General features: G+C 40.9%; 1 protein-coding gene across 1 annotated transcript in view; it reads left to right on the forward strand.

The window, feature by feature from the left end:
- Window positions 1-16,978, forward strand: part of PITRM1 (pitrilysin metallopeptidase 1) — a 94,870-nt gene extending 77,892 nt beyond the window's left edge. The window contains exons 17-27 of the mRNA XM_073629892.1: window positions 294-414; window positions 2,218-2,294; window positions 3,111-3,276; window positions 4,662-4,762; window positions 7,356-7,476; window positions 9,509-9,574; window positions 9,929-10,041; window positions 13,078-13,203; window positions 13,297-13,442; window positions 14,439-14,541; window positions 16,247-16,978. Of these exons, the coding sequence (XP_073485993.1) occupies window positions 294-414; window positions 2,218-2,294; window positions 3,111-3,276; window positions 4,662-4,762; window positions 7,356-7,476; window positions 9,509-9,574; window positions 9,929-10,041; window positions 13,078-13,203; window positions 13,297-13,442; window positions 14,439-14,541; window positions 16,247-16,340 (1,234 nt within the window). The 3' untranslated portion in view covers window positions 16,341-16,978. The remainder of the gene's footprint in view (window positions 1-293; window positions 415-2,217; window positions 2,295-3,110; window positions 3,277-4,661; window positions 4,763-7,355; window positions 7,477-9,508; window positions 9,575-9,928; window positions 10,042-13,077; window positions 13,204-13,296; window positions 13,443-14,438; window positions 14,542-16,246) is intronic.
- The last annotated feature ends 1,981 nt before the right edge of the window (window positions 16,979-18,959 follow it).

The following is an 18,959-nucleotide window of genomic DNA, read 5'->3' on the forward strand; positions in this document are numbered from 1 at the left end:
GCACTCTGAAAGAGGGAGGGGCCAGAAGCACCATTGGGGTCTCGAAAAGAGGAGGATCGGGGCTGCTCTGTGCAAAACCGCTGCACAGAGCAGGTAAGTATGATATGTATGTTTAAAAAAAAAAAAAAAACTTGCCTTTTAACATGTAAAATATGCATCAGTACACTTTTTTTGTTTTGATGCTATGCTGAAAATATGCCACTTTTTTTTTTTTTTTTTTTTTTTTTTTTTTTTTCCTTATATAGTTCTGAGTGGATTCATTTATTCTTTGGTAACTGATCTGTTTTCTGCAGGATGGGCTCTGGTGTGTACAATTACAGAGAACAGGCCCAGCAGATAAATTTGACTACTGGAGGTTTGAGTGTCTCTCCACTCATTGTATCAGACGACTCCAATCTTGACACCTATGAACAGGTAAAAATACTGAAATAAAGCTCACGCATAAGGCATACTAAGACCTTTTATTCCTGATTTACAGAAAGATAAACTTTAAGGGCCCATTCACACTATGTGCAGTCACCTGCGTTTTTCTTTGTGAAACAACAGTTTATTGTGTGTAATATTAACACACGCAGTGTTTTACTGCATTCCAGAGCTGTGCAATATTATGTAGCATGTTTGCATAATATTGTACCACTCTAGTTGGCCTACATGTCACCACACAGCAAAAGCAGCGCACCACATTGCTATGCAGTGGCATGAATGAAGTGTCACTTTGTACACTTCACATAAAGTTCAATAAAAAAAAGGGAGCTGTGCAATACGATACAATGCACATAAAGCTTCCTGCCACACAGCTCTGAAGCTCAAAATGCTGGTGCACATACACTGGTTTAGTGTGCAGGCAGCAGCATTTTGGACTGCAGGGTAGTATGAAAGGGCCATAAAGTGAACAAGTTAGAAGCAGCCACAGTTAAGGACTTTCAGGTCCACATCAGACCTCTGTCTGTCCTTCCTTCCTTCCTTCCTTCCTTCCTTCCTTCCTTCCTTCCTTCCTTCCTTCCTTCCTTCCTTCCTTCCTTCCTTCCTTCCTTCCTTCCTTCCTTCCTTCCTTCCCTCCTTCCTTCCTGCATCAGAGTACAGAGTTGAAATTTGCATCTTAGATTTGGGATTCCAGAGACACTTGGAGGAGTTTAGGTTTGGTTATTTACATGTTCCTAGCTCTGCTTGCGCTCCCCACTACTGCCATAGCCATCGTAAACGTAGGCAAGGAAGTTTTACCCTTCCAGCTGCATTTTCAATATAAAATTGATTGAAGCCCGAAACAGAGATTGGCACTACCCCTTCTTTCCGTATTAGCTGCATCAGTTGGCTCTTAGTTTCTGAGAGAGGTGCCTGAAGCCAGTGAATGATATGGTTGCGTTGACTGATGCCCCTGAAGCATTGAGGAAAACGCCTGTAAAATGTTCAGTAATTAAAATAGATCTTCATCCTTAGATTAAATATATATATATATATATATATATATATATATATATATATATATATATATATATATATATATATATATATATATATATATATATATATATATATATATATATATATATATATATATATATATATATATATAATATTTTATATTATTTTTTTTTTTTTTGTTTAAAATGGATTCGGCCCCACCCTCCCCCATGCACATCACTCCCCTAGGCAAATGATGTGCACTGTACTCTTTGTGCCTCCTGGGATATGTGACATGCATATATCAGGGAGCACAGTGCACATCATCTGCCTAAGGCATAGTCTTTCCTTAATAAAGTAAGAGGGGGCGGGCTTAGTGTCGCATCAGTGAGAGGCCCGCTGGACTCGGAAGAGCTAGTAGCCTCCTGATGATGTCACACAAGAAGATGGTGATGCAGGACCCGAGCAGTTGCAGAAGAGAAGAGATTCTGCAGGACAACTATGGATCCCCTGGGTGGGTAGGTATCTTAACTGTGCAGGTCCAGCAACCTGGTAAGCAGGGGTTAAAGATACACATTATGAGTACAAATTGTGTTTTATATATGTGTGTGTAAGATAGATAGATATGATGTGGGTAATGATGAGCCAGGAATAACTAGGTCATTGTTGTGCTCTAGCATGCTGAAATCTCATTGGATACAGGCAGCAATACAGCCATCAGGCGACTTAGTTAACACAATCCAGACCATATATTTTTGTTTTGTTTTTCTTTGGGGTTCCTCTTTGCTTATGTTGACTGTTTTCCTTTTCCCCTAGGGTATTCTGTTTTCATCATCATGCTTAGACAGGAATACACCTGACATGATGCATTTGTGGAGTGAAATATTTAACAGGTATGTAGCATTTAATGGCAGAAAGCTTTATTACTATTAGCCATGTTGATAGAGCTGAATAATCTCTGTTCAGAGAGGGCGAGAGATGGGTTTTCTCCTCTTTGGCCCTATTACCTTTCTCCTATCATCTTCCTGCGAGTTGCTGGTAACGCTGTGTCACGGTGCTTTAGCACGCATCCTTCCTCACTGATTATACAAATATATTGGGTACACCATTTTAAGGAGTTAGTTCAACCAAAATTGTGTGTTCATTTGGGGTGTGTGTGTGTTTTTTTTTTTTTTTTTATGTAAGGACCCTTGTAGGTTCATTCTCATATCTCTATGGTTAGCAGCAGGATATCGGAGCCATCCTTCCCAGCTATGGCAGTACACCACCTCAATGGTTACAAAGCCAAGCAAGGTTGTCTTACTCCTCCTGCTCTGTTAGATAAATTGATACTACATGTAATAAACATGTGTGTTACACATACTATACATTGCAGAGGTGTGCATTGCAATTTTCATGTAGCGTATTGCTCAGTGTTATGCTTAATTGGCACAAATGTGTAAGTGGGCATCTGGTATGCATTTCACCACCTGCTAAGTGCCCCCAGTCATTATTAAGAATGTTACGTGCAGAAAAACACAGTGCACACTTTATACTCTTCAGACATTATTTCAGGCTGCGCCAACATGGCATACAATTGTCCCTTTTTCAGCTCAGAATGGACAGTGTCTGCGGTGCTTTTCTGTATCCAGCAGCCATATGAACTTCATTTTATTCTGGGATATTGTTTCATGTTGTAACTTTTCATTTTTTTTTTTTTTCCCTCTTAGTCCTCATTTTGATGCTGAGGAACGACTGCATGTTTTAGTAAAATCGATTGCTCAGGATATGTCCAATGCCATACCAGATAGTGGACAAGTGTATGCACAAATGCGCGCAGGCAGGACACTCTCACCGGCTGGAGAACTGCAAGAGCTCTTAGGAGGAATGAGTCAGGTATGAAGATCTTTTACTACACCCACATTGAATCTACAGCCCTTTACTTTGTATGTGCTTTAAGGATAAACTCAGAAATGTAAAATCAGCCATTCTTCATTCCATTCCCTGGGAAAACAGCATCATGGGACGCATGCCTTTGCCTAAATAGTTACTGTGATTAAGTGATTAACTTATCCCCTTTTACATTTTAGTTTAAAGTGGAAGTCCATGCTAAATCTAAAATCCCTGCACCTATAGCCACCAACATTCTAACACTAACCTACCTAGCCCTGTAAAGAAAAAAATCAGTATACACACCTTTACTGCAGACGATCTGACCCGATCTCCAGTGGCGGAAACTCTGATCCCACGCTGAGCAGTCAGACACGGCTTCACTGTGTGGGAGTGTGCAGAGGACACATCCGACAACGGAAGCCCCATAGTAAGTCTATGGGTAACGTCACTCCCCATTCATTTCACAGCCAGTGTCGGACATGTCCTCCGCAGAGCTTCCGCCGCTGGAGATCGGGTCGAATCGCCTGTAGAAAAAGAATGTATACTTTTTTTTTTTTTCAGGGCTAGATAGGTTAGTGTTAGAATGTTGGTGGCTATAGATGCAGGGATTTTAGTTTTAGCATGGACTTCCACTTTAATTTTATTTTATCTTCTCAAAGAAGATTGTTAGATTATCTTCTATATCAGTGGTCTCCAAACTGGCCCAGTGGCCGGATACAGCCTTTTGCTTGCCTTTATCCAGCCCTTGGCGTACTATTCTTCCTACCGATACAAGGCACTATACCTCCTACGTCACCAACCATGGTACATAATTCCTGCCACTGATACCAACAATGAGGCACTATTCCTCACACTAACACCAATGATGAGGCATCGTTTACTCCTACTAATACTGATAATGGGATATTATTTACTCCCATTGATGCCAGGCATATTTTACTCACATTGGACCCCTCTTAAGTCTGAAGGATAGTAAACTGTCCCTTTTTGAAGACCTCTGTTCTATGCACATTTAAAAAAATAGCTCGAACTTCAGAAAGTCTTGTATCTTAACATACATATTGAGAGATGAACAGGTTTATTTTCAGGTGCTTCTTCTAGACAGCAGTTGGGTTCACACCCCTTTATCTGATACTTGTATTCTGGTGGCATGGCTTCTGCACATTTCAGGTGGTCACGGAAGTCAAGGCTTTTGCTGGTGCAGTCAGATGGATTAAATATTTCTTGTGGCCAGTATGCCTACAGATGAAGTGTCTGTGGGTGAATCTGTCAAGAAAAGAATGGCCAGTACTAAAGCGAAATGTTACCTTATTGGTTTTGTACAGGGTGTTTGTTATTACATTAGATGAAAATGCTGAAAGTTACGACATGCAATGTTTTTAATCTAGGTCAAATTCATGAAACGGATAGCGGAGATGACTGATTTGGGATCAGTACTGCGGAAGTTATCACGAATTCGCAAATATATATTGTTGAGTGATGGCATGAGGTACGTTGTTAATATCAGTGTTAATTTTGGCAGCAAATTTTGTTAGTTTTAGTCCCATTTTTAGTCATCTGTAATTGTTTTAATTGTATATAGTCGACTAAAATCTAATGGGTTTAGTTTAAATTGTAATGCATTATTAAGCATTTCTCTACAATTTCCAAACTTAATATATACTCCTGGAGTGAAAAATCGAATTGGTTATTATTTATGGTATTAACGTTTGAACATGCACTACAGACACACATTTAGTCATTATATAACGTATTTAAGGTAAGCCAAGTTTCTTTACAAAAATATTGCTTTTTTGACAGAAGTGTAACATTATAATAAATAAAAAGAAATAACTTTTTGCAGGATGATTCCACCGTGTGTTTATGTAATCTTCAGACCTAAATTATTTTAAGTGTGGATTCAAAAACAGCTCTGGCAGCAAAAGAGTTAATGCTGCACAGATCAGACAGTGTGCTGCTCTCCCATAGTGGACAAGCTGTGAAACCTATTGACAAGGAGCAGGTCTCCTTCAGTGGGCCTCTATATATCAGTATAAGATGTGTGTCCACAGTCCTTGTAGGATGAGTGTGATCAGAGAACTCCGTCTTCCGGGACACACAGCCCTTACCTCACTGGACTAGTAGAGATTCAATCAGCACTGCAGGCATGTATCTACAGAGGCAGTGTGTGAGCGGGTTAACTACACAGCCAAGCCCCCGCTGTCCTAATAGAACATCCCCCTTCAGGCTGCAGATAACAGCCACTGATGAGACTCTGTCCGAGCGGAAGGTTAGACTATCTACAAATGCCGGGCTTCATCCAGAGGAAGCAGGCGGAGCTCCATGGAAACCAAAAGTTCCAAGGGTAAATGTCCCTGCCTCACATTTTCATTTCGTTTTTTGTTCGTTAACAAAAACGGAATGGATTTTCGTCAGTGGACGAAAATGTGCTGTGCTTTTCGTTTCAGTTTTCATCACTGCAAAAATGGCGCTGACAAAAAAAGTTTTCGTTGACTAAATTAACACTGGTAAATATGCATTATCCTAGCATGGGATCTTTTACCTGTAAAGCTATTATGTGTAAGAAAACAAGCCTGTATTGTATTAAAAAAAAAAAAACTATTTTCTCCTGCAGTAATTGGGTGGAGGACAGCATAGAAAATCAACAGTTCTGCCCACATGCACAACCTGTTTTAAAGTGATTTGTAAAGCTTAATTTTTTTAAAAAATTTTATTAAAAGAAAAAAAGATGTTCTACTAACCTGCTTTGTGCAGTGGTAATGCCTCCTCTTTTGAAGTCCCCTACTGGTGCTTTCCGCTCCTCCACTCCTGCATATGGCCCTATATCAAGTATAGTGTGTTCCATGGGGTTATGCGTGCAGAGCGCACTCCGGAGCAGGGCTGTGTGCTCCCGCTGCTCTCAGTAAAGCCCCATGGGCACAGCGCTGGATCGAGAGAGGACTCAGTTAAGTGTTTTGGGAGTGGAAGGTCATTTACCCTAATGCAAAGAATGCATTAAGGTAAAGATCCTTTAGCATTTTATAACCACTTTAAAGTGTTTCTAAGGGCTTTATTTAAAAGAATTAAATAACCTGTCATACTCACCTGCTGTGTGTAGTGGTTTTGCACAGAACAACCGGGATCCTCCTCTTCTTGGGTCCTTCGCCGGCAAACTTGGCCCCCTCCTGAATGCCCCCAGAGAAAGCAGCTTGCAATGGGGGCACCCAAGCAGTTCTGCATGTCCATTCGGAGAGCCGAGGTTCTCATGAAGATCGCTGGATTGAGATGGGGCTCAGGTGAGTATTGGGGGGGGGGGGGGGGGGGGGGTTGCTGCACAGAAACGCTTTTGCCTAGGTTCACACTGATGTGGGTTTGAAATCTCAACTTGCATGATTTCAAACCCGCATGTCAGTCCGACTTCAGGAGCGATTTCAGAGACATCTGTGCGGGTTCCTGCACAGATGTCTATTAAAATTGCCCCCGAAGTCGCCAAAAGTAGTACAGGAACTACTTTTGAGAATCGGTGCGGCGCCTCAAAAAGACGCTGCACCGATTTGGACGGTGCCATTGCTGACAATAGCTGACGATTTGGCATGGGATTTGACATGCTGCATGCAAAATCGGATCAATGTGAACGTAAGCATGGGTCTTGGGAAGTTACATTTTCATACACCTCTTCTTAATAAGCCATAACATGGTTTTTCCATGACTATATCGTATAGGTTTCCAAGTATGCATTGCTTGGGTTATAAAATAGCACCCCCCCAAAAAAAAAAAAAAAAAAGAAATGAAAAATGAAAGGAAAAATTTTCAAAAGATAACACTGAATATTAGTTTAGTTATGTTGAAATTTGCCCTACAAGCTGTTGCATTTTTTTGGAACTCCAGCTGAGATCTTCAGGTAACCACGCACATCCATTATAAAGTGGTCATACTTTTGTTTGATTTCTCATTCTATTACATTACATTCTATTACATTCTGAAGAAGAAGCTTAGATGAGGAGATCTCTCAGACGTGTCCGTAAGATTCAGCTCAACCCTTCAGCCGAGTATTGGTGGCATTGTAGTTGCTCAAATACTACTTTTCTTTTCCTGTCCATCAGGTGTTCCCTGAATGCCACCCCACAACAGATGCCAGCAGCTTCGAAGGAGGTCGAGCACTTTGTGTCAGGAATTTACAGGAATAAAAAAGAACGCAAAGCTGTCCGACCTAATATTGTGGAGGTACTTGGGGCCTAACCTGAAAATCACTTCTGTATTGGACTTTTGTATAGTGGAAAGCATAGCACACAAAGCAAAGATTTTCCAAATGTTAGGAAACCCATCAAAAGATGTGAGGACTTCTGTCCTCAAAATCATATCTATTTTGGACTTGTCTGTAGTTTGAAGTATAGCACTCAAAGCATATTTTCTTAGAACGATCATTGGGCAGCAAGCATACTACTGGGGTATTATCCCTGCCCCATAGGAGGATAGATGCTGAGCAGAAAGCTATGCTGCGATTTTTGTGGGCTATACCCCCAACCCATTAGAAGACCTGAGGGCTCACGTCCTCGAAATTGCTTCTGTATTGGGATTGTGAACAATGGAATGTATAGCCCATAAGCATACTGCAACGTAAACGTGTTGAGTATCATGTATACTAGAATCCACTGGACCCATATTTTTAGTACTAGGGTTATCTTTCATAGGTGCATCACTGATCTGTCTGATATCACAACTTTTTTTTTTTTTAGCACTTTTTTGAATTTAAATACAGGTTTTGCCAGTTCTGACTGGCTCCATGGCTAATCCTTGCTCTACTGCTTTTTAAATCGCTGACCCTGAAACGAGCACACACCGAGTGAAGAGTTCTGACTTCACTGGCTGTATGCGTATTTCAGGTCGGGGACTATATAGTGGAGCAAGGATGAAGGTAACTGCTCCCAAGATTCTGCAATAACGAAGCCAGAAGTAGCTGTTTTTGTGTGTGTGTGTGTGTGTGTGTTTGTTTTTTTTTTTTTTTTTTCTCTATTTTGTCCAGACAGGTATGCTTTAGTGTATATTCACACCTGCGAATGTACTCTGCCAGCGTTTACATGAAGGAACCCCAGCAGGGTTCCTGTGAGTAGATGGCTCCATTGAAAGCAATGGGAGACTGCCGACACTTGCAGCTAGTCTCACTCGCTCTCATGTAATTGCTCATGCTGCAATCACATACAAGTGATCTGTCCTGGATGCAGACTTCCTACCATTTGGTTGCACCATGAGCGTTTTACTTGTGAGTGGACGATATTAGCTGTGACTTTCGGCAGCCTCCTGTTACTTTTAATGGGGTTATCTACCTGCAGCTAATTGTGGGAACCCCTACTGGGGTTCTTGCATATAATCACAACCAGTGTGCATTCGCATGTGTGAATGCGCCCTTAATTTGAACTAGTGAATGAAACATAGAAGCTTTTAAGCTGGGTACACACTAAAAGTTTTTTTTTTTTCATTCAATTGATCAGCGGTGGCTGCCAGTACTGATCGGATGCTGGTTTTCCAGCATGCCTGTTCGACAGAAGTCTGTAAGACCAGCTTCTGTAGAACATACAGCTGTACACACAGGCTGTGTGTACCCAACCAATTGTGTTCCTGCTAAACTCGATGTTTTCGGCCCATGTGTACTCAGATTTAAGCCTAGTACACACTAGTACTTTTTTCCGTTCAACCCAGCAGGACTGAAAAGAAGAAAAAAAATTTGACAGCTCAGGAGGAGCAGCTGTACTAACTATCCATTGTTAGTACTGCGACCCCCCCCCCCCCCCCTCTGTTCTATTGTGTTAGTACAGCGATCTCTCCTGCTGTTCGAGCCCCCTCCCACCCCGGCCAGAACACTTTGGTTGGCGCTGGTCAGGAGTCGGTCGGCAGACTTGTTCCGGTAATGCCCCTTTGGCAAACTGGTGAAAACTGCTGGCTTCTGTCAGACCGACTACAAGACGCACGGGCCGAATGTCGGCTGGTTTCTATCGAACCAGCTAATGCCGCCAGTCTCATGTGTACTAGGCTTTGCTCCTTATGTCTTTATGTATAGCTTTGTTGTATTTTCCTTCTGTTTGGGATGGCCACACTGATCCTGACACACATCTCTATTATTCTCTTGTTTTTGGCATTGCTGTAGTCTGCTTATATGTACATTAATTTACTAAATAACACAAGTTTCTATAGTTATATAATAATCTCTACGTCTGCTCATATTGAATCTTAATGATAATAATTTGTTTTATTTTTCTAGAGGCCATTAAATCCATCTTCACATGGAAATGAAGCTTCATTAAAAAGTTCCAGAAAGCTTGTTCGTGTAAGTGTTTTTGTGTAGGGTATAAAATAACTCTTCTAACTACTTCTAAACACAAAAATCATGTTTTTTATCAGCAGCATAAAATATAAGAATGACCGTGCAAGGTGATGTGAGTTTTTGTAGGTCTGTTTGAACCACGGGAAGAGAAAAATACATTTTAAGCTGTCTTTGCTTTAGTCCCATTTTCATATGTCCCAAATAGTTGAATATCCTATCACAATCCGTCCCAGCTGAAAGGATTTGGGTGTGTGTGTGTGTGTGTGTATGTATGTATGTATGTATGTATGTATATTTATATCTATATTAATCATAATATCTGTGGCTTGTGTTTCTTTTTTTTTTTTTTTTTGTTAGGATCCCACTTTCAAGCCTTGTCAAATGAAGACACACTTCTCTATGCCATTTCCAGTCAATTTTATTGGTGAATGTATACGGGCTGTGCCGTTCAGTCATCCAGACTATGGCAGGTAAAGGGCTTCGTTGTCTACTATCTTCTGGTGTCTGAGGGTTTACTAATGTTAAATTGCTGGTTATAGCAATACATAAACTGTGGCCTGTTCATATATACATTTCCGGTTGTTGCTATACATGATTTATATAGCACCAACGGTTTGCACAGAGATTTATTATTTTTCCGATTTTAGATCTATCGCTAATATAATCAGACATCTCAAGTCCCCCGCGAGGTGCGGGAGCCTCCCGCATTTGGGGGGAGCCTCCCGGACACCCGCTAGTGCTGCCCGATATCCCGGCTGCGGGGCTGATCCTGGATGGTCCCCTGCTTCACAGCTGGGGATGATGGGTGCAGCAGGAAGGACAGCTGTGAACACCGATCTCCCTGTATAGCTGACATCCGCTTCTCCTTCTCTCCCTCCCGCGGTTGTCAGCTAAAAAGCTATACAGGGAGATCGGTGATCACAGCTGTCCCTCCAGCCGCACCGATCATCCCCAACTGCTCCCTGTGTGTTCCTCCTCCTCCAGCCCCCCTCTGTGTCTTCTATGGCTCCCTTCCTGCCCTTCACCCCCCCTTCTTCACCGGCTCCCTGTCCTCCTCCGCCCCAATCCCCCACAGCCGGCTTCCCTCCTCTCCCTCCAGCTGTGGGGATCTATCAGGATGGACAGCGGAGGAAGGGACCGGTCATTTACCGGCCCCTGCCTTTTCTGAATTGGACACAGTGAGCGAGATCACTCCTGTGTCCTGTGAAAATTGAGCAGAGTAACCTGTGTGTTACTCTGCTCAGTTTCTGAATGGACAGGAGCTGCTGTCTTCTGTCCATTCATCTTCAATGCTGAGAAAGGGACTGGGGAATCAATGTCCTCAGTCCCTTTCCATGTCTCAAAGAGGAGATGTCAGGGGTCTGTTTAGACCCCTGATATCTCACCAAAGCCCCCCCCCCCCAGAGTTGATTAAAAAAAAATATTTAAAAATAAAATTGTAAACAAAAATTATGAAAAATTAAATTATAAAAAAATGTATAAATAAAATACTGACACCACCCCCTGCCCTAACAACACTGTCCACTGCCCCAACCCCCTCCCCACAGAAAGCATTGTGAACAAAAAAAAATTAAACATTTAAAATAACATAAAACAATAATAAAAACAAAAAACTGCTGAGACACTGCTCAACTGACACTGTCCACTACCCCACCCCAAATCATTGTGAAAAAAAAAAAAAGTAAATTGTAAAATCATTTTAAAAATACAATTGTAAATAAATAATGATAAAAATAAAGAACTACTGACAACGTCCACTGCCCTACTGACACCATCTTCCACACCCTCCGCTGTAAGCCATCTCAGACTCTATTAAGCCGCACCCCATTTAAGCCACACCCAATATGTAGCACGGTTTAAGCCACGCCCACCTCCCTGAAATGGGTTTTTGCAGGTTGGGTTATCTGTATATTCCACAGTGGTTCAGAGCAACCTGCATGGACCCTGAGGTCTTATGCCCCAGTTATAGAGACGCGCACACTGAGTGCAATTTATTCAGTCAGATTGCATGCCAAAATGTTTTCAGACAGTGGGGATATTTTCCAACATTTAGGGTACTGTTTATAAACCACTTCAATAGATGGAACATACCACCTCCATACAAAAAGTTGGATTTGAACTAGTGTGTGGCTAGCCTAGCCACTTGCTGAGCTGACCTTTTTCTGACATTTGTTGTTTACAAGTAAATATTCATACTTTTTTGCTAAAAAATTACTTGGAACTCCCAAACATTGTATATATCATAAAATGGCGGTCATTGCAATATTTTATGTCACACTGTATATGCGCAGCAGCCTTTCAAACACAATTTTTTTTTTTTTGGAGGGGGAAAAAAAATACATTTTAAGGAATAAAAACTAAGAAAAACTGTAAAGTTAGCCCAATTTTTTTGTATAATGTGAAAGATGATGTTGTGCTGAGTAAATAGATACCCAACATGTAATTTACATGTTTTAAAATTGAGCACGCTTGTGGAATGGCGACAAATTACAGTACTTAATCTCCATAGGCAACACTTTACAATTTTTTTACATGTTACCTGTTTAGAGTTACAGAGGAGCTCTTGTGCTAGAATTATTGCATTCTCTCTAATGATCGCAGCGTTTACGTGTGCGTAATTTTTTCTTTGTTTTACTTTTTATTTTTGCACTGTCCCTTTTCATTTTTATTTTTATTTTTATCACTTTTATTCCTATTGCAAGGAAAGTAAACCTCCTTTGTAATTGAAATAAGCATGATAGGGTCACTTTATTGAGAGATCCGGGATCAAAAAGATGCCATTTACCCTTAAAAGAAAGGGGAAAAAAAAAAAAGACCCTTTGACTTAAAAAAAAAAAAAAAAAAAAAAATCTCAGTTTTAAGGCAAAAATTTGTGCCTGATTCGTCCCTGAAACGGAGAACAGGGACGCACCGGACCCCTGCTGTGAACCGCATCCATATTAAGTGTGAACCCAGCCTCCCTCAACTTCCTGCCTAGCCATCAGCCGAATCGGATTGGTTCCAGGCTTACCGACGGCTCCGGTAAGCTCGAAAGCGATCGGGGAGGGGAGCAGGGGCACCTTTCCCACAGCCTCTAAAAGTGATCTTGTGGCAAATCCGCCTCTGGGATCACATTCATCAGAAAGCTTGCCACCTAACGAAAAAAGATACCTGGGTTATGGCATCTAGCTGCTGTTATAACCCGGGTATTTAACGTCAAAGTAATGACATATATTTATAATAAGGCGGTCGGCAAATGGCTAGATACAGTAACATGAGGGGCGGAGGGATTAGGCTGCAATGTTTTCCAACTCTCCAATTAAATTTTGTTCCCACTCATATAGCATTTCTTATAGTATCTCCCCACCCCCTATTTTGTATCTCTGTACGATAAGTCTGTTAAGATTAATTCTGAAAAATAATAAAATCTCCGATCTTAGTGACCTAAGTTGGGAAAGCTGGAAATGGCATTTACTTTTTATCAGATGTTTTACTACTAGAAATGCTCTATTTTCTCCCCAATCCAGCCTGCGTGTACTGTCACAGATCATGAGTTCTAGGTTTCTCCATCGGGAGATTCGGGAAAAAGGAGGAGCTTATGGTGCAGCCGCCTCTATTGATTCTGATGGCTTATTTACTTTCTTTTCCTATCGGTAAGAATATAAAAAAGACAGTTGCATGATCATACCTTTTTGAATATATGTTTGTTTTGGAAACCCAGGGCTAAACACGTTTATACGTTTTAGGGATCCAAACTCTTTGTCAACATTGTCTGCGTTTGATAAGTCAATAGACTGGGCAAAGTCTGGAGCGTTCAGCCAGCAGGACATCGAGGAAGCCAAACTCTCTGTGTTTTCAAACGTGGATTCACCTGTTGCACCTTCAGACAAAGGTACATCTAGCTTTCACAACTTAAGGTATCCTTGTCGGTAGGGTTGCACCGATACTGAGCATTTGCACGGGTACTTGTACTCAAAATGTGGAAAAAGTGAAGCGCTGTGAATACTTTCTGGATGCACTGTAGCATTTCTTTCCTGGAATCCATCTGTTCTTAGCTCAGGCTTGCAGGCTGGAGGGTGTGCTTAGCTGAGAAAACCTCTCATCCCACTCCTGGAGACTCCTGCAATGTATGATATAATTTGCCTAGGCATAGAAAGCAGGAAGTAACTGAAGAAATGTGAAAAAAAAACACAAACAAGCAAATATCATATACTTTCCTATCTGTTTACTAATGCTAGTAGCATAAGGATTAAAAATAGTCCAATATTGATTGAGAGCTCGAAGTTCCGCTTTAAGCCCTGCTGATTTGCTACCACCGCTTGAGCCTAAGCCCCACCCATCTGCTGATGTGCTGTGTTTCTAAGCCCATCCACCTGCCATCGCCCTTTTGGGTCTATAGCCTGGTACTTGCTGATCGGGAGCCAGTCAGCTGCTGGCTGCCATACACACAGGCCGAATGTCGCCGTTTTTTTTTTTTTTTTATTGAACCGGCTGATGTTGCCTGACAGTCGGCTCATGTGTAGTAGGGTTAAGTCTTGCCAAACTGTCATCCCTTAATTTTATTGAGCCATATGTCTTGTTCGGTTTGCCTAGTAGTGCTAGATTGCGCCATGACTGCAAAACTATGACAAAAACAACTGTCGCTAATAAACTAGAACACCTTAAAATGGAACTGAAGTTCAATATTAAACTGTGAGCAGGCAAGCTCTTTATTGCAGAAGAGACATATAATGTTGTTTGGTTGTAATGCCTTGTGTGAACTTTAATTTTAGGTTCACTTTCATATATATTTTGTGTCTTGAGTGTGTTTGGCAATGAGGTGCAGTGTAAACAAAACATACTTGTCCAATGAATTCATTGAGCGGTTTCTTTTCCTGATTTATTTTAGGCAGGATGCTGTTTCTAAGAGGTATAAGTGATGAGATGACGCAGCTGTACAGAGAACGGATGATTGCTACCACCCATGAAGACTTGGTTAATGCTGCCAGCAAGTAAGTGAAAAACTGTAAAAGAACATTTGATCTCCAACATCCAGTTTGTTTGATTTAGTGTTCTTGTTCTGTACAAGCCCTGGCCTGAGTGAAGAGGTGGGATCAGGCACAATTCAACTGCACTCGGCACTGTACACATCTGGCATAATATTAGTGGGGACAATTGTGCTTGGGCACAGTACAAAGCATCTATATTCTCTCCTTTTCTGCCCCTGATGTAAAACATACAGTGGAACAAAACCTTTTCCAGCTGACCAGGTCAGCATGCCTTACGTCAGCTGCATTCCCCCTTCTGCTACAAGCTCATGGTTGCTTCAGTGACCAAGAACTTATAGCAGAACTGTCCTCCAGACTCTGCTGATTATAAAAATTGCTGTGATCAGCGGCTGACAAGCTGTTGATCACTGCTATCCATTTAACCAAAAAAAAAAATTAATTGTCAAAACTTACAAAAAAAAATAACGAACCAAAAAATAATAAACCAATTTAAGGCTCATTGACACAGATTCTGTGGTCCGTACATCCTGAATGAGTGCTTTGTATATGCAGCCTACGTTACGCAATGGGGAAACGGGTCTTAATTTGACAGGCGTGTGAATGTCCCCGAATGCAGCACACTGTCTGTTCAGCGCTGCGCAACTGCATGTCTGTTAAATTAGGATTGCAACTGTGTTCATATAGCTGCTGTTGTAAGGACAGCCCCAATATAATCTCTTCTCTCCCAACAAGCCTCATTTTTTTTGCTAGTATTTTTAGGTGAATGGGCATCTTTACGCTCCTCTAAGAGAAATAAATAAATAAATATATATATATATATATATATATATATATATATATATATATATATATATATATATATATATATATATATATATATATTATTAATTATAGATTTTCAAAATTGTTGCTCTTTTTTTTTTCTTATACCGCAAAAAATAAAAACCGCAGAGGTGATCAAATACCACCAAAAGAAAGCTCTATTTGTGGGGAAAAAAAAGGATGTCAATTTTGTTTGAGTGCAGTGTCGCACCACTGTGCAATTGTCAGTTAAAATGACCCAGTGCCGTATTGCAAAAAATGCTCTGGTCATTAAGGGGGTAAAACCTTCCGGGGCTGAAGTGGTTAATATAACTTAATTGAAAATATTTTGTTCATGGTGTTCTTACTCTATATTCACTATACTCCTGTTGACAGGTGTGTATAAGATTAAGCACCTGTTATATCGCTAATTATGTTTGCTCTAGTGAAATGAAGTAGACGTGCAGACTTGAATCAAAAATTGGTGCTGTAGATATACTATGACTGCATCAAAGGCCAAAAACCAGGCTATGCCCTATAGTCAGAGGTACCTGGATCACAAATATGGCTGGTCACATTTGGCTAGCAGAGTAAAATAGCTCCCTTTTACATAGGGGGGGTCTAAAAAAACATTTCTGCACTTTTATATTTCCATTGGAAACGGTGAGGGCGGAAGGAGTAGTAGTAATTGGTTGTGTCTGAGAGGGTCATGTGACTAGTCTGTCTGGCAAGCCGGCTTACCTTGCAGTTTAGTATAAGAGTTATTGCACTGTGATGAAGTTGGTTGCTAAACTTATAAAAGAAAGTGTGGAAACTTTTCAAGAACCCTTGTAGTATTGCCTGGAGTTCAGCTCTGTATTTTCTTATTTTTCACCACTGGAATATTAATACATATAACATCTTGCAGGTATCTAACTGCTGGGAACTCCACCCGTGGAATCGCTGTTCTGGGCCCCGAGAATCCCGGCATTGTAAAAGATCCGTCTTGGATTAAAAGATGAAATTATCCTGCAGTAAGAAGATCAGAGTGATAAAATGCCAAAAGCTTTCTAGTCCTTTTAAAGGATATTTATTTATACAGGCTTTACTGGGTTATTAGATATTGTCTTTTTAAACTATTTAACATTTAAGGTTAAACTCCACTTTTGTTTCAACAAAATGTTCTGTATATATAGTGTGTCAAAGGTTTTAGTAAGCTTTTCTGTGGATCCTTACATGCTTCTGTCATGCAGGTATTGATTGATAAGCTATGACAACATTCCTACTCTCCTACTACAATGTTGTCACATGATCAGTTCTAATGTTGTGATAATACGCATTACATACAGGATGTCTATATCCATGACCTAAAGTGTGCAGATTTCTTAGAAAACTGGTTACTAGTTACAAGAGCAGGGGATAGAGAATTCCAAGATTTTTTTTTTTTTTTAAATCAAACTGAGCACTTTTGCAAAAGTCAAATTTTGATTTAAAAAGCGGATAGAAAATTATGGTCGACTGCAGACAGAGATGGAAAGGAAACCTTAACCTACCAAGTGCCTTTTGTAGCAATATATTGATTTTTTTCAGCAAAACTGGGGTTTTTCTTTAATGCAACGCTAAATCATTACAAAATAAAAGCTGATGTGGTCTCTATTAATATGGTGTGTGTGTGTGGAGGTTTATAACTCTGGTGTAAAGGCCTGTTTGTTTGAACGGAGTTTTAAAGAGGACATCTTATTGTCTGGCAAAATCACCATACCAAGTCTTTACACTTGCTTCAAAATGTGGCATTTGACGAGTTTTTTAAAGCGATCTGAATGCAAATCAAAGCACCTGTCACTAAATAAAATGGTTAGCTTACAGTCCTGTTCATACATAGTAGGTGAGGTCAAAACAAGACACAAAGCCATCAAGTCCGACCTATGTGTGTGATTATATGTCAGTATTACATTGTATATCCCTGTATGTTGTGGTCGTTCTGGTGCTTATCTAATAGAAACTATCGATGCCCTCCGCTGAAACCACCGCCTGTGGAAGGGAATTCCACATCCTTGCCGCTCTTAGAGTAAAATCTGTATTTTTTTGCTAGAAAATTACTTAGCTCCCCCAAACATTATATATATTTTTTAGAAGAGCATCTAGAGAATAAAATGTCGATTGTTGCAATAATATCACATGGTATATTTGCAGCGGTGTTTTAAATGCAACTTTTTGGGAAAAGGGACATTTTCATGAATTTAAAAAAAAAATAGTTTTAATAATAATTTAAAAAAAATAGTAAACAGTAAAGTTAGCCCAATTTTTTTGTATAATGTGAAAGATGATGTTACGCCGAGTAAATGCTTTAAATTTTTTTTTAGGGTTACCAGGTTAGAGTTACAGAGGAGGTCTAGTGCTAGAATTATTGCTCTCGCTCTGACGATCGTGGCGATACCTCACATGGGATTTGAACACCGTTTACATATGTGGGCACGACTTCTGTATGCGTTTTCATTGCTGCGCGAGCTCGCGGGGACGAGAGCGCTTTAAAAATGTTTTTTTTCCTTATTTATTTTTATATTTATAAATTGTGTTAAATAAAAAAAATGATCACTTTTATTGCTGTCACAAGGAATGTAAACACCCCCTGTCACTGTAATAGGTGGTGACAGGTACTCTTTATGGAGGGATCGGGGGTCTCCTTTGCACTTCAAAGTATTCAGATCGCCCTTTTCGGCGATTCTGAATACTGTATATTTTTTTTTAAATCCGGCACCATTGGCAGCCGAGTAAACGGGAAGCGACGTCATGACATTGCTACCGTGTTTACAATTAGGAGGCTGGAACGAAGCCGCTTACGGCTTTGTTCCAGTGTGTCCCTAGCCGCCGGAGGCGGCGGATTGGTGATCGGGCCTCCCGGTAAATTGGGGGTGCCGGTAAGAGCGGCGGGAGGGGGGGACGTCCCCTCCCGCTCCTCCAGTATAACACCCGAGTGGCTTTTAGCCGCATCGGTTGTTTATATCTGGAAAGACGATCGCCGGCTCTAAAAAACAGTATCGGGATGATGACTGCAGCTGTGGGCATCATCCCGGTATAACCCCCGAAAGCACATTCTGCGTACGCTCGGCGTGAAGGGGTTAAACCTCTTTTCTTCTAATTTTAATGAGTGGCCACATGTCTTGTTAAACTCCCTTCCGCAAAAAAGTTTAATCCCTATTGTGGGATCACCAGTATGGTATTTGTATATTGAAATCATATCCCCTCTCAAGCGTCTCTTCTCCAGAGAGAATAAGTTCAGTTCTAGCAACCTTTCCTCATAACTAATATCCTCCAGACCCTTTATTAGCTTTGTTGCCCTTCTTTGTACTCGCTCCATTTCCAGTACATCCTTCCTGAGGACTGGTGCCCAGAACTGGACAGCATACTCTAGGTGCGGCCAGACCAGAGTCTTGTAGAGCGGGAGAATTATCATTTTATCTCTGGAGTTGATCCCCTTTTTAATGCATGCCAATATTCTGTTTGCTTTGTTAGCAGCAGATTGGCATTGCATGCCATTGCTGAGCCTTCTACTAGGACCCCAAAGTCCTTTTCCATCCTAGATTCCCCCAGAGGCTCTCCCCCCAGTGTATAGATTGCATTCATATTTTTGCTACCCAAAT

This window comes from Aquarana catesbeiana, linkage group LG05 (assembly GCF_042186555.1).
Source record: "Aquarana catesbeiana isolate 2022-GZ linkage group LG05, ASM4218655v1, whole genome shotgun sequence".
Classification (NCBI taxonomy): Eukaryota; Metazoa; Chordata; class Amphibia; order Anura; family Ranidae; genus Aquarana; species Aquarana catesbeiana.